Source organism: Phocoena phocoena, chromosome 9 (assembly GCF_963924675.1).
Source record: "Phocoena phocoena chromosome 9, mPhoPho1.1, whole genome shotgun sequence".
In the NCBI taxonomy this organism is placed as follows: domain Eukaryota; kingdom Metazoa; phylum Chordata; class Mammalia; order Artiodactyla; family Phocoenidae; genus Phocoena; species Phocoena phocoena.
In genome coordinates this window covers 64,996,404-65,012,991 of record NC_089227.1, presented here as the reverse complement: position 1 = coordinate 65,012,991, position 16,588 = coordinate 64,996,404, and the positions used below count along the sequence as shown (strand labels likewise).

Genomic DNA, 16,588 nt, shown 5'->3' with positions numbered 1-16,588 from the left:
GAGCAGAAGGGAGTGCGGTGAAGGGGGAAAGGGTCAAAACACCAGGGGGTTGGCTGGGTCCTCACAGAATATCACCTCACTTCTCAGAGATACAAGGTGAAGCCCAGAGAACAGAGAGCAGAGGTCTTCCCCTCCTTGTTACTTCATAAAGTCTTTTTTCTTTGTGTATAAAATAGCAGACTGGTTTTGAATTTAGGCCCTGGAATTGGTCTGTGACTTGGACAAATTGTTAAATTTCTCTGGTCCGTTTCTACATCTATAAAATGGGGATCATGGTTGGATGAGCACAACTGCCCAAGGCGATGCCAGGATCTCATTCTTCGTTGCCATTGCAACAGGCCAGCTCCAATGGGATTCTTCACCCCACCATCCTGGGGGAAAGGCTGCACCCAAACTCAGTGGGATGATGGGGTTCAGGGGACAAGCCCAGCCTTGTAAGTTTGTCCTTTCCCCAATAAAGCCAATTCCTTAAACTATGTCACGTGACATGAAGGAATTCATCACAGAACCCAGATGGGGATCCCTTTGCAAAGTGGCGGTGATAGCAGTCCATACTTGAACTTCACTGGGCCGTGTAAGGTTGAATGGGGAAATAAAGTACTTCCTGATCTTCCATCTTTGTTGCTAACTTCACCCACCACCTGTCCTGTTATTTACTCAGCATTTTAAAAAAAATCAGTCACTTTTTCAATATAAATTTTTGTTTAAAGAAGCAAGTAGATTTGAAAAATCAAAAATAAATTTTAAAAACACATGTCCATGTTGGGAAGACCTGTGGCTCCCAGAGTTCAAGGGCAGAAAGAGGGACATCTAGCATTGAGTTTCCCGGCCCCTGGGAACAGTAGCTAGCAGGAAGGTAATGGGGATAGGGGAGGGGCTGCCAGCCCCACCGGGAGAATCTGGCAGAAAGAAAGGGGCTTCCTCTGGGAGGAAGAAACTGGGCTAGGGATAGGAGTGGGCAGTGATGGAAACTGGTAGCTGGCATATCTAAGATTGACAGAGGGGATCTGGGGCGAAGGCTAGAGGAGAAATGAGGGGACTGCAGAGGGAGCCCTGGGGAATGGGAGGCAGGTGCAGCCTGGGGAGCAGGCTCGGGGCTCCCCTAGAGAGGCTGGAGGAAACAATGGGCAAGGGCAGGGTTAAGGCGATGGTGTGAGAACTGAGGGTGGGGCAGTGAAAGACCCCTGCTGATGGGTGCGGCAAGAGGTGGAAGCTGTGGGCGGAAGGGGCTGGAGAACAAGCCTTGGCTGCTTGAGCTGGGAGCTCTAGAACATGTTGGAAGGGGCAGAAGCAGATGAGGGGTGTCATCTTCTCCCCAGCAATGATCACCCCTCAGAGACTAGTGCTTCAGGCGTGGACGCCAGTCAATATTCAGCTGGGGAGGCCAACACAGCAAACGTGGACCCCAAAAGCACCTCCTATACCCATGCTGCACGTTCCAATCTTTGGGACCTCATCAAAGGTCTCAGGCCTTAGGCCTTGAGCTCAGAGAGGACTCAATAAGTAGTAGCAATTTTTTTTTTTTTTTTTTTTGCGGTACGCGAGCCTCTCACTGTTGTGGCCTCTCCTGTTGCGGAGCACAGGCTCCGGACGTGCAGGCTCAGTGGCCATGGCGCACGGGCCCAGCCGCTCCGCGGCATGTGGGATCCTCCCGGTCTAGGGCACGAACCCGCGGCCCCTGCATCAGCAGGCGGACTCTCAACCACTGCGCCACCAGGGAAGCCCAGTATTAGCTTTTATTCAGCCCTCACATAAGCCCTTTGTCCCTGCCTCTGTTGTTGCATTTCCTCGCCTGTAGCTGAGTCATTTGCTTTAAGTCTGGCTTCCCAGCCTGACAGTGAGGACAAGCTGCATGGGAACCAAATTTGTACTCCCAGCCCTGAGCTGAGCTTCTGCTGCACGTAGTAGGACTTGTCAAACTGACACGCTTTTTTTTAAACTAAATAACTCTCAGGAGTTACATTTAACCTTTGAAGAGAAGAAAAGCACACACAGTAATCTTTTGCCAACCTGAATACCTCCATGGTGGGCAAAAACCATGAGTGACAAGATTGTGCTTCATCTAAAATAAAGGGTAGAAGAAAAGCAAATGTTAACGTGATATTCAATATCAATATGTATTTTAAAGTAAAGAAAAATTCGTAAGGCATCTACTTCTAAAATAAACAAGACTCATCTGCTTATGAAACAAGCAAATCCCAGCCCTGAGTCTCCATGGCCACACAGCCTGCAGAGGAGGGCACTCTGATGGCCTTAGAGGCTGCACCAAGGATCTCTTTACAGTTTGCAAGCAGGACTTTACTGGCTTGAAGCAGAATGTCTTTTTCACTTGCAGCCTTCCTCATTTTATTTTTGCAAGTTTAGCAAAACCTTGGTGTCAACACCTGTTTGGGGTTGTTTTGTTTTCAGAAAGTCAAAAGTGCCGAAGAGCATGTCTTCTTGGAGGGGCCCATCCATACAGTGAGAGGTCGCCCCTCTCTGTGCACCCGTGTGCTCACCCACTTAGTGGGAGAGTGGGGAGTAAGGGACTAACTACAAGTATATAGATATGAAAAAGGGAGAATTTTAACACTTGCGAAAGTGCATGTGTTTGCAGCCTCATCTACCCAGCCTCAACCCAATCCCTTTGCCACAAACCAAATTCAGTCTTGAACTTCTTAACTTCTCTACCCACTCTCCATCCCCCACACCCCCCAAAAAACAACTTCATCTTGCTGGTTCCCTTGTTTAGCCTTTGGTTAAACCATCTGAAGAATGGGAGAGAATCTGACAGGCCAGGAGAAACTAGAAAAAAAGGGGCAAAATTCAGGGCAGCCTGTGGAATTCATACTCAGACCATCTACAGGATAAAGTCTCAGGAAGTCTAAGCGGGTGGGGTGAAGAGAAGGGAAAGCTGGGCAGCGAAGGGGTGAGGGAAGAGTTTCTAAGGCAAATGGAGGAGGAGGCCTTGGAGCAGAATCAGAGTGAGGGGAGGGGATGGCAGAGGAGAGGGGGTTTCTACATGATGCGGGACATCACATCGTGTCCATGACAGCTATGAGTCCAGCTCAGGGCTCCTTCTCATGACTCTCGGACTGTTTCTCCTACACGTCACTGCTCTGGGATGAATCATGTGAGATTCACATGTGAATCACGTGAGCAAAGAAAACAACCTTATTCATATCCCCCACGATAATGCAACTCTCTCTTGTCGCTCTGCAGTGAAAAATCAGGAGAGGCGAGCCCCAGCTTCATGAGAAGGATCCTTCATGCCTTCATTAATTCTACAGTTATTTTTGAGCACCAGTCGCTGTAATAGACACAGAGGATAAAAAGACTAAACGTTAATGCATGCCTAGACCGTGTTCAGGTCCTGACCCCTCAATGGCTGGTTCTATAACCTCAGTGAGTCCCTTCCCCATTCTGAGCCTCAGTTTCCCTGAAACAAAGGGCTTGAACAGGATAATCAACGTCCATCCAAGCTCTATGATTCTGAAATCCTAAATCAGAGTGTCTTAGACTAGCAATCCTCAGACTCACTCCATGTTTAAGTTTTTGGTTTTTTTAATGTGGTTTATTGCTGATGTTTAATAATCAAAAGATTTTACATAAAAATCCAATTTCCTATTTATCTTAGAAAATCAGCAGTTCTGGTAAACAGCCATGCTCCTGCCTGGCAACAATGGGTTGGCACTGAGTAGTGGCCTCCCTTTCAGGTGGATCATGGGCTGTGTGTTTGGCCGAGGTTCCCACTCTGTTCCATTCACACGTGGACTTAGCTACCTGGCCCCTGTGGCCATTTGAGACTTCAACCCGTCCCAAGTCTAATGGTCAGCTATTCAAGGGAAAGTGAACTAGGACTTTGATGCACAACAGGTTAGAGGGTGCGAAAGTGAGGAATAGCTCTTGAGAGTTGACCAGGCCCTGGGCGTCCAGCAGAGGGACAGAAGCTGCCACTGGGAAGTGTTCTAACAAGAGCAGACATGGGGGAGAAATCCATCCTGCTCTTAAGCCTGACTGAGAGGATTTTGATTCCTCAACAAGCACAAGAACTGTCGAAGGAGCTTGTCCTGGGCACAGAGACACCACTCTTCAGGCCTTACTCCAAGCCAGAAGGAACAGGTTGATGTCCTTCCAGTCTCCAGGCAGCTAATCGTGTTTCTCTCAGAAATGCTGCCAAGGACCGTTGGTCAGGGCACAGCCCTCTAAGGCATCTGTTAGCAGGTTGGGCAGATTCAGCTGGAGAGTTGTTTGAAGTGGCTACTGTTATTATTACTTTTATAGAGTTTAGCTAATACTAAGTACTGCTTAATTAGTTTAGATTGCTTTAACCAAGTACCACAGTGGGTAATTTATAAATGGAAATTTATTTCCCACAGGTCTGGAGGCTCAGGGTACCTGCATGGGCAGGTTCTAATGAGAGCCTTCTTCCAGGTTGCAAACTGCTGACTTCTCGTTGCATCCCCTGGCGGCATGGCAGAAGGAGAGTGAGCCAGCTCTCTGGCTTCTTAGAACGGCATTTTTTCTTATAAGGGCACATATTCATGATCTAATCACCTCTCAAAAGCCCCACCTCCAAATACCATCACAATGGGGATTAGATTTCTATGTATGAATTTTGGAGAGAAACAAATATTCAGTCCATAGAAAGTACGTTCTCTAAGCCAGACATTATGCTAAGTACTTTACATACTCGATCCCCATTTAAACCCCACAGCAAAGTGAAGTAACTTGCCCAAGGTCCATTAGCCTGGTAGAGTTTAAACTCGTGTCCGTCTCCTACCAGATACACCAGAGCATGTCTGTCCCTGCTCCCCACCATGCCATACTGTCCCCCTTTTGGATTCTAGCTGCTAAAACCACTATCTTGCTGTCTAGGACAGCCAGTACCTGCCCTGGAGGCAGGTGAATGTCAGAATTAGATACCTTGATCCAGCATTCTGTGTCAGCCTTCTTTATCAAAAGTGGTCCTCTCAGAAAGGGATAGAGGCAAGGAAAAAGTAAAAGAAGGATGAAGAGAAAAACTGCAAATGAGTATTAATCCAGGCTTAGCTGAATTCAATTATACATACAAGGGCTTATTATTTTTATACACCCTCCCACCCCGTAAGATCTCTGTATTGGAAGAAAAAATGTTTTGTACCTTAAACTAACTGAGCAACTACTACTGTATTCTTGCCTCTATTCAGTCATAACCTGAGTTAAATCATGAAGAAACATAAGACAAACCCAAATTGAAGACATTCTATAAAATAATTGGCCATGGGCTTCCCTGGTGGTGCAGTGGTTGAGAGTCCGCCTGCCGATGCAGGGGACACGGGTTCGTGCCCTGGTCCGGGAAGATCCCACATGCCGCGGAGCGGCTGAGCCCATGAGCCATGGCCGCTGAGCTTGCACGTCCGCAGCCTGTGCTCTGCAATGGGAGAGGTCACAACAGTGAGAGGCCCGCATACCACACACACAAAAAAAATAATAATTGGCCAGTACCCTTCAAAAGTGTCAAGGTCATGAGAGACAAAGAAGGACTAAGGAATCAGCCCAGATTAAACGAGGCTAAACAGACATGAAACTACATACATGTGATCCTGAATTGTATCCTGGCCCTGGTCATTAATGGGGCAATAGTGAAATATGAATGAGGTCTTTAGTGTAGACAACATATTGTACCAATGTGAATTTCCTGATTTTGATCATTGCACTATGATTATGAAAGATGTTCACATTTAAGGAATCTGGATGAAAGGGTATGTGCAAATCCTTTGTTCTAGTTTTGCAACTTTTTGTAAATTATTTTGAGTTTTGGAAATTATTTCAACTTTTTGGAAATCATTTCAAAATGAAAATGTTAAGACAATATTTTCTAAAGGCCTGGAGCATTAGAAGAAGCAAAGAAGTCACCTTTGCCAAACAGAAATAGGCCCTCAGTAATTATTTAATGAACCCAACCACTGGGTAGAATATTTGGTCTCAACCCAAGGTGTTGACAGGAGAAAACAGAAATTACTTATAACAAAACAACTAGGACATTTCTGTTTGGGAGCCATGATCCAGTGTGGTTACTACAACAAAGAAAGACTTTAATACCGATTTTTGAGATGCTTGATCTAAAGGGCAAATGCTTACAGAGCTACAGGCATCAAACCTTGTTATCTCTCAAAGACCAAAAGTATCTCCAAGGTACAATGTTTAATTATAATAGAAACTTTTGAAAGAGAAACATTTCAGTGTGACACATTTTATACAGAGGGACACATTTCCCTCCTTTTATTAGAGGACATCATTCCAATTTTTAATACTTTCTGGAATTCCAAAGAATCATTAAAGAATGGAGACATTCTGATTCCAATGGGACTATTTCTTAGGACTTATTTATGCAGCCCTTCCTGGCTTCTGCTTGTTCCACGCAACTCATCCAAGTAGGAGCAAGGCATCTGACAATGATTATAATATGAAGAGTATATGCTTTCTATTCTTCTGTTAGATCAAGATTTTCATCCTGTACCTCTTGAATCAGCACACCTCCAGAGGGCAAATTCAGAAGCAAATATCTTACACTTTTGTATGTAATTGTCAATGGCAAGGGCTCCAGAAGTCCTAAGGGGTCTCCTTTCAATCGATCCCTTTTGTTTAGGACTTGAGATAAAGGACATCATAGGGAAAGCTCACTGCTACTTGTGTGGATAGTTTAAAGGAACTTGCCGGGGTTTTGTCAGTTTCAAAGCATCTTGGGAGGTGCCTTTTACCTCTGGTCTTCTCTTTTACTTCCCTTCCTCTCATTTTCCATTTGATTTTGCCCCACCACCCCCTCTCTTTCCTCTCCAATATTGCAATAGCTCCTAGAAACAGAAAGGTGAACATGACAAAGTCCCTGCCTTCAAGGAGATCATAAGCAAACAGAAAAGAGGGAAAAAGAAGGAAAAAATTATGGTTCTTGTAAAATAAATAGAGGTAGTTTGAGGTCTCTGGAGATGAGAGACAGCTCTGCCTGGAGAAGGAGTGGAAAACTTCAGAGAAGATACATTTGAGCAGAGAGCCTTGCAGAAAAAAATAGCAATCCAAAAACCATGGGGAGATGGTGACTCAGTGCATTGATGCTCCAAGGGCAAAATATCTTTAGGGAAGGAGGAGAGAGAAGTTCAGCATGGCTGAAGGCTACTTGTGAAATTATGTCAAGTTTTGAGACCAGGAGGTAGATTAGAGCCGCTTTGGGAAGGATGTTATATTCTTTTAAAAATATATGTTTGGGGGAATCATTTATCTAGTTTGTCACAGAAATTCAGAACCACGCTTGTGAATTTGAAAGCATTTTTGGTAGTAGAAACACCATCAGAAATTGTCACCACAAACAGTTATTAAGTACCTACTATTTTGAGCTGAAGGTCAGTGTATTAGTCTGAATATTTCTGCTTATTGCAACAAAGATTTTTAGAGAAAACAAGGAATTTAAATTTCTCATGGCTGATTTTTTAACTGGATTATACAAATCGCACTCTTCAAAATGCTTCCTAAATTTATAAGCAAAATCTGCATTATTTAAAATCTAATTAGAGTTAAATGGCATTATTAGATTGATTTTAGGTCAATGTATGATACCACATTTTTCGTGAACTATTTATACTCTCTATAATGCGTTTGGTTCCTGGTTCCGGGTATAATGGAGTAGCAGACTCCACCCTGTCTGTCCCACTGAATGCAGCTATAAAACCTGGACAGAAGATATGGAAAAGGTATTGGAGGACGCTGGAAAGAAAATAGTAGCCGACTGAAGAAGCAAGCCAGAATGAGGAGTACAGCCAAACCAGCAGCTGACATTTTGTTGTCCTCTGATATCTCCCAACCTAGACTCAATGCTGCCCCAAACCCGGAAGTGGACAGTGGCATGGAGAGATGGCATCAGAAGAAACCCTCTAGTTCTCACTCTAGAAGTGGGAAAGGGGTCTCTTTGCAGTGACAGGGCAGCAGTGAGGAGGTGTCTAGAATTCTGAGTGGGGGGACCGTCCCTCCAGTTAGAAGAGCTGTGCTCCCAGGAGGGTGGAGCAGATACCCTGTTGCTTATTTTCTCACTCTGTCCTCTCATCTCTAGTTAATTTATGAGACGTGCACAGGAGAGCGGGGGAAAGAAAGTTGGGGCTTAAGGACCAAAGAGGGGAGCCCAAGGAACTAGAAAGGACCGAGGAGCTCCTAGAGATGGAGGAGCTTAGGAAAGCAACCCCAGAAAGTTGTGTGTGAACTCCTGGGCTTCCTCTTGACCTGCACATGCACAGATCTGATCCTTAATTGCATACCAAAGACTTTGAGACCTCAACTTGGACATAGACCACTGCCCAGGTCCCAGAATGGCCACTCAGTGGCACAGACATGAGACAAATCAGAATAACACTACAGAGGGTTTGAGAGTGGAACTGACATTGAAATCATAACCTCCCAGAAGGCTAGTTAGAACTTGCCACCTGAACCTAACTGGGTGGATTGCCTAATAAGACAAAAGTATAAGGCTCAGAGTCTTATAATATCCAAGATGCCTAGGATAGAATCCAAAATTACTCAGCATATAAGGAACCAGAAAAATCTCAACTCACATGGGAAAAGAAAACTAACAGATGTCAGATGTTGGAACTATCTGACAAAAAATTTTATAGCAGTGGTTGCAAAATGCACCTCGAAGTCCTTTTTACAGGTTCTCATATAAGAACTAGATCTTGTAATTCACATATTCTCATTTAAGAACTGAAATAATCTGTTTCAGTCATTACTAATGTCTAGTAATTGGTACCTGAAATGGGTTACTAGCTGAGATGTTGATTGCTAGCTGTTAGACCTTGAGCAAGCCTCTTTCCCTCTCTGGGCCTCATCTGTCAAGTGGGCTACCTGATCACATACTCTCAAAGGTCCCACCTAGCACTGATGCTCCAAGGCTTTGCACTCGACGTCTACGGAGTGCCAAGAGGCAGAGTTATAAGGCTAGAGATGCTGAAGCCTGAGGGCCCCTCACTTGCCTGGTAACCATATGGATTTGTAAAATTTACCAACTTGAGATATTTAACCACAATTGATTAAGACTTGTGTCTCTTTGCACTCGGGCTTCTCTTTGTGTCAGGTCTCATTTTTGTGTTTTGTGTTCTTTTCCTTAACGAGGGTCCTCCAAATTATATAATCTTCAGAACCCAAAACCTGGATCTGCCCCTGTCCTATTCAGAGAGTTATAACAAAGATGGCATTAAACTAGAGATTTGTTTCTGAGTCGTGTCTAGAAAGCATCCGATATTTGATTGGGAATTAGTTGCCAAGTTCTTCTCTTAGGACTTCAAGAGAAGAAGCACCTACTTTTCTTTCAGTGATCAGCTTAATACCACTTCTTCAGGGCTTCTCAGAATCCCTTACACTTGATGCTCATTAATAACTCTAAGCCTCACAAAAACAGGGACCATATCTTTTCTATTGACTGATGTGTCCCCAGCATCTATTACAATGCCTGGCACATAGTAAGTACTCCATAAATGTTGCTGAACGAATTAAGTTAAGAAGACCTATTATACTTATACTTAAATATACCCCATGAAGAAGTTGAGACAGCACTTACTCTGGGCCAGGCACAAAAACAAAAAATTCCAGGCTTATTTAGAAGACCGTTAAGAGTGTCTTACCAGTTGATTCGAATGTCCAGAATATTGAAGCACTTGCTGCTGTGGTCAACACTGATCCAGCAGTGGGAATGTAAGCTGAAATTTACTCGTGAAAGACAACCAGTGCTGAGATTATGGGAAACGCTTCTTTACTTGCAATGCACTATGCCTTATTTAAAAGGGACTGAATGAGCCAGAGTTCAGACTTTTGTGGCCAATAAGGACCCTATTCTTTTCTTAACTGGGGACAGGTAGATTCTCCATTGTACCACCTTGACAAATAAATTAAATGTCTCTATTTCAGAGTCAAAACTTTTCCATTTCTCTGAACTATTATTGTAGAGACCAGGTATGGACCTCTTAAGGGTAGCACCAGTTCTTCAAATGCTCACCTTGTTTTGCCTCATCCCACAGGCTGGAAGCTATCTTTCTCTCCTGCTTACATCTTCCTGTTCCAACTACTTTAAGTATTTGCTGTAATAGTAGCAGCAGCCGCAACAAAATCGGCAGCCGAGAGGAAGTCTCTGCACAGGAGGAGAGAGGAAAGAGCGCTTGGGAGGGAGAGAGACAGCAAATGATGACGGGGCTGGCAAAGGGATAGCAGAACAACAGGAAAGGGGGACTAAGAAGAGAAAGTGACATGGGAAGTACAAAACTCATTACATAATCTCATAAAACTGAGATTTCCAAAAGGAAATGGAAATCGTGGAAGGTGCCACAACTCTGGAGCAAAGAAAATTCTGGGCTCCTGTTATAAACACCCACCAGAAAAAATAAACATTTGGGTAAGGAAGAGTGGGCACTTCCTCTCTCCTTGGGTGGATGTTTGTGATTGCTACTTTCAAATCCACCGCAAGCCGTTGCCATTGGCCTGCCGTCTTTGCCCTGAGCATCAGAGGGATGTAGGGATGTGGGTCCAGAGAGGGGCTGCCCATGTGGCATGCCATGACAGGTTTTCATTTCCATTTTCCTCAAGCTCTGTGGGTGCTCCACACCTCACATTCCCAGTTGTACTCTGGGTAATGAGGAAAATTATTGGCCTGACCTGGTCCTTTAATTTTTTTTCCCACTCATGGCTTGAGCTTTCATTAGTTTTCAGTTCTCATTAAGAGAAAAATCAAAGAGCGAGAATTAAACACCTCCTGATTTATTAGTTTACTGAAAATGGGAAGATGAGAGTCCTGGGACTGGCACTGGGTGAAGGGCCCAGACGATGAGATGAGTGAGCCACCGTAGGATCCCAATGGCTGTCTTCCTTCTCTTCTCTCTTGGGAGCAAGAGGGAGCCATCTCACACCCGGAAATCCTTTGAGTCTCTATGTTTATGACTCGGTGTTGTGAAATCTGGCACCATCTCTGAGCCGAGATGCTAGGCTCAAATCACATTGAGTTTTCTGGGTTTGGTTGCATTAAACCTTTCACCAGTGCTCGGTTATAGGTCTAACCCCACAGATGCTAATCCTCAGGTATAGAGGCTGTGTCCAACTCATCTGCTAATTCCCTACTATGTGCAAGGCACATGGCAAGTGCTCAACAAACGAATGGAGAGGGTGAATGAATGCATGCATGCTGAGATGAAATGACTGCCCTTAACTTGTATGCCTGTGTGCATGTTTAATACTACCCCGCCTCACTACGAAAAGGAAACAAAGACAGTATGATGATTCCTAAAAAAAAATTAACCATAGCCTTACCATATGGTCCAACAGTTTCAGTTACCTAAAAAGTAGGGACTGGGCTTCCCTGGTGGCGCAGTGGTTGAGAGTCCGCCTGCCGATGCAGGGGACATGGGTTCGTGCCCCGTTCTGGGAAGATCCCACATGACGTGGAGCGGCTGGGCCCGTGAGCCATGGCCGCTGAGCCTGCGCGTCCGGAGCCTGTGCTCCACAACGGGAGAGGCCACAACAGTGAGAGGCCCGCGTACCGCAAAAAAAAACCATAAAAACAAAAAAAACATTATGCTAAATGAAAGAAGCCAGACACAAAAAGGCGAATATGGTATGATTCCACCTATATGAGGTACCCAGAATAGTTACATTTATACCAACAGAAAGTAGAATGGTGCTATCAGAGGCTGTGGGAGGGGTATTCTCTAATGGATACAGGGCTTCAATTTGAGATGACAGAAAAATTCTGGAGATGGATAGTGGTGACGTTTGCACAACAATATGAAGGTATTGATACTTAACGCCACTGAATCACACACTCAAAATGGGTTAAAATGGTTACGTTTATGTGTTGTATATTTTACCACAATAAGAGAGGAAATAAAGCGATATTCATTTATCGTACTAACATTCCTGAATCAGCCAAGAGAACATCAGTGCTGGCCATACAGCTTGCGTCTAGCTGCATGTGGAAAAGGAGGCAGTCCCTGCATGGTCACACGGTTTTGAGGGGACACGGGCCAGCACGCTCCTCATGGGTGTGCACTGCCCTTTTTCCCATGTGGATCTGCAGGAACACCCACTGGCCTTCCCCACAAGCTTCCAAAGCTGGAAGTTACAGGAAAATCTTCATTGCCCCTTGAATTGTACCACCCATCTGAGGATTACTCACTAATTGCTGAAGACTATCTTCCAAGGGACAAAGAAACACTAAACCTATTTGGGTTCACCCTTTCTAGACACCCCGTCTAGATCAGCACTGTCACACGAGGAACCAGAGCTCAGCCTCACAGAAAGGACTGAGTTTGAATTGGAGCTCTCCGAATGATTAGTTGTGTGGCTATGGGCACGTCACTTTAAGTGAGCTTCAGTTTCCTCATCTATAAAATGGGAATATTATTATGCCTACCTCGTACAGTGGTTGCTAAGGTCTAAATGAACTAATAATATAAGTGCTTAACAGAGTGTCTATAATAAAATGAGTATTCAATAAATATAATTTTCATATAGGAGATGCATGACAGGCGGTAACAAGGGTGGGGGAAGGATGGTTATGCATGTCACTACAGGAGCTGAAATATTTCAAGTCCACAATCTAAACCTTGCACAGGCCAGCCAGTCAGGAGGAGCCTCAGGAGTGAGCAGGAATACTGGCAGGCAATTAAATGGGGATTTCTAGGGAGATGGGCAGTTCTCAAATAATCCTTTTTATGGTACCTCTCATCCCTCAACTCATTCCTTAATCTTTGGGTCGTTTCTGTCTTTGCTGATAGATTTATACCATTTTCTCACATCTACTGGAAAGTGTACCCATGCATGCTTAGGAAATATCTTGAAACCTGTGAATCTAAAAATTTTAGGATTCTGTTCATTATAATGCCAAGCAAACAGAAGACCCGTTAAGGAGAGCAGCAGGTGAAGCCACTCCCATCAGCACGATGGTTTGGACGAGCTCTGAGTGTACACTGATGCTTCTTCCATGATTTCAGTCAATCAATCAAACGCTCACACTGGGGGCTTCCCTGGTGGCGCAGTGGTTGAGAGTCCGCCTGCCGATGCAGGGGACGCGGGTTCGTGCCCCGGTCCGGGAAGATCCCACATGCCGCGGAGCGGCTGGGCCCGTGAGCCATGGCCGCTGAGTCCGGAGCCTGTGCTCCACAACGGGAGAGGCCACAGCAGTGAGAGGCCCGCGTACCACAAAAAAAAAAAAACAACTCTAATACTGATTGTGCTGAATTGAAGTTACTAACTTTAATTATTTTCTTAATTTTAAGGTGCATCTTCCCAAAGCTTGGAGAAGTTTATAGAAAGGTAAGTGGAAGAGGGAGGGATACAAGAAGTTGTTTTTAAGTTAGGTTTCTATTTTGAAAAATGAATAAAAACTCTCTGTTGTTACCCAGTAACCACTTACACTGAGCATCCATAACTTGTTAGTCACTTTCCATACACTGGGAAGTTGTCACTTCTTGGGCCAGTGACCATAGGAAATGATTAATTTACATGTGTCCATAAAAATGCATACAAAGTGGGTAAAACTTAGGTCTGGCCAAAGTATTGCTCCTTAATCCTGCTTTATGAACAAGAAAACAATTTTGTGCTTGTATTGGACTTAAAATTCAGAAGCAAGGCCTTGGGCGTCCAGAATAGAAATCTTGATAAACCCTTGATTTTTCAAAGTTGACTACAGGTCCACAGCTGTAATAATGTCCTACACGTCTGGGCACAAGTAACTCAGATAACTCACCTGTGCTTATTCATGACAACTTCTGTGAAACACGCTATAAAGATAGTAGTGTGTCCTCCTATGGGAGACTTCAATCTGCTCTTGTAGTTCTATGCATTTATGTGGTTTTTTCCTAGTGGATAAGTGGGTTAAAATTTACAGAGAAGAAGAGGGAAATGGGAATGAAAGAAAAATAGCAAAATGTTACCAAGAAGATGGTCATACAAAGATTCACAGCTAGGCTTCCAAGTGTTTGACATTCAGATTCCATCTATGGTTTCTCAGTTTGTCTAGGAACCAGCTGTTGGACCAACCAGCCATTGTCATATACGCCATGATTGGAAATGATGTCTGCAACGGGTGAGTTACTGAGAAAGGTTTGGAAAATTCTTTGACTCCGAGTTTCCCTGTCCTCTCAACTCGATCCACTCCATTACAGTAGCCTGCTGTGGAACTGAATTCCCCTATCTTAGCAAGTCCTAGACACATGTGAAATCAACAAAACCAAGCTGCAAAGCAGAAAGACTTTAAGAATATCTGACCCATTAATTCTTTGCTCTGATTCATAACAAAGCAGTGTGTCATGATCAACTCTGAGTTATACCGCAAGAAATACGTTAGTGCTAATCAAAAATCCAAGATTGAGAATCATGGCTTTTTAAATAAAATAAGGCAAAAATCACAGCTATCTCATAAGAACAGCTTCCTCACTCATATTCTGATTCACTTACCCACGTGGTCGAGACAGCATAGACCTGGAACTTTGCAGAGAAACTGCGCATAATTCACAGCCAATCCTATTTATGCCCATGGCCCGTCGTAAAAAAGTGGTTTTGCTAAACTGCTAATATCAGTAGTGATTTCAAAATGTTGAGTGCCTTCAGTCCCCCACAACATTTTGGAAGGCTTCTCGAAGTCTGTGCATACCCCTGAGAATATGCCGCACATGTGAATGCCATCTGTCCTGTGATCATGGCCAAAAAGAAAAAAAAGAAAAAAAGGTGAGATCAGCTCTAAAACAACTCCCCAGTCACCACCCACCCATCATTTTAGCAAAACAGAAAAGAGAAGCCAAGAGAGGTGACACGACTTGCCCAATTAATCGACTGATGGCAGAGCTGGACTCCAACCCAAGAGGTGCTAGAAGCAGGCCACCCTGTTCACTGCCCACCTTTTGCTTTCTCGTACTTCACTCACCAAGTTTCTAAGCCTGTGCTAAAACCATGGTTCCATATTATGAATGTGTGTTTGCCCTCATGGATACCTCCATGAGAGCTCCAGAACTCTTATGGTGAAGGAGGTGTAGGCCTAAACGGTGAAGTGAGTTCAGGGCAGGAGGTACCACACTGCAATCCAGAGATACTGACATGCCCTGCCTTGGCAGCCCCTGGACTGGTTTACCACTGTCCGTAGAGCCCTAAGTCTGCCAAGACTACATGCTGAGGACCCAAGGTAGCTCTGTAATGACCCACCTGGAACTCTGCAGTAAATAGCAAACACCCCCAAAACCTTCCATAAGCCAAGAGCTGCACCAGTCTCTATATCAGGTCATCCCCAGAGCAGCCCTAAGAAGCAAATGTGATTGTCCCATTTTACAAATGAGTAAATTGGGGTTCAGCAAGGTTAGGTAAGGAACTTGCTTCTGCTGTTATTGAGCAGTAAAGCTGAGAGCCCATCCGGGTTCTCTGACTAAATTCTGTACTCTTTCTACAGTCCACACTTGCCTTATTTGCTTTCTTTTATGAATTCACTTTTAAACGTACGTATTGACCACCTATGAAATGCCAAGCTGTGTGCCTAGCTCTGGGATATGATGGCAAAGAGGCCACCATCCCTAACTTCAAGGAGCTTATGGATGGAGAAGCAATGAGCTTCAACCCCCAATCCTATCACAAAACAGAACAAACCTATGGTCAGATCAGCCAGTGCCCCTCCAACCTCTGGATCCTGTCCCGCTGGAGGGAACAGAGAACAAGCTGGTTATACTGCGTAAAAAACACCTGCAGAAAGAGTCTTTTAGTCCAAGAGCCCAAAATCCCTGAAACTGCACTTTTTCAGCAGAAGCTGTACACGCAGAGGCCCCTCCAGCCCAGTCCTGCGCTTCCTTTTCCAAGGAGCCAAAGGGCAGGCAGACATCAGCCAGAGACCCATGCCAGCCTCTCTCCCCGCCGGGGATCCGGGCAGAGAAGCAGCAAGCATTTGGGTGAAAGAATGGAGTTGGCAGTGTGGGATGTCCCCGCAGTGCCCACTTTGCAACGTCCTGTGGAGGGGTTAGAAAAATAAAGACAGATGGCAAGTATACCTCCCCATTTGCCAGAATGTCGAGGTAGAGGAGATTACCCCAAATGAGCAAAGTGATTTCATAAAAGCCCAAGCCAGCAACGAATTGCATAAGTCCATCCTGAAAAAACTTTTAGGATATTTGCTGGACTTTTCTCTTCTCTTTTTTTTTTTTACAACAATGCTAACTTTTACTAAAATAATGCAGCTATGTGCTTCTTTCTCAATTCTCTAAACAAACGTAGATAATAAATACTTGTTAGATGAATGAAGGTCATGATTGCAAGATAGCTTTTAGTGTCAGGAATTCAAGAAGAAAGGTGAAATAGACAAACCTAGCTTTCTTGTTGTACCTCTACTCAATTTGGCCTAAGCTAACCCAACTTCTTTGGGCGTTTCCTATCATTGCCTTCAAAAGCTATAGGGTGTGAGTGATACAGGAGGAGAAAAATTCCTGGAAATAGGGCAAGTATGAGTGAGCTACAGCAGCGGAGGCTTGGGTAGCAAGGGCAGCAATGATAAATGGGAATGGCCTCAAGTCATAAAGGGTGATGACAAACCTTCCCCAATATCCGATTACAACATCCCTGAAAAAAA

The 16,588-nt window shown here is 44.4% G+C and overlaps 1 protein-coding gene across 2 annotated transcripts in view; it reads left to right on the top strand.

Moving 5' to 3' along the window:
* Positions 1 to 16,588, top strand: part of AOAH (acyloxyacyl hydrolase) — a 170,150-nt gene that overhangs the window by 120,101 nt on the left and 33,461 nt on the right. For both annotated transcript variants that reach the window (XM_065883666.1, XM_065883665.1), the window contains 2 exons: positions 13,263 to 13,299; positions 13,997 to 14,071. In XM_065883666.1, coding sequence (XP_065739738.1) covers positions 13,263 to 13,299; positions 13,997 to 14,071 — 112 coding nt within the window. The remainder of the gene's footprint in view (positions 1 to 13,262; positions 13,300 to 13,996; positions 14,072 to 16,588) is intronic.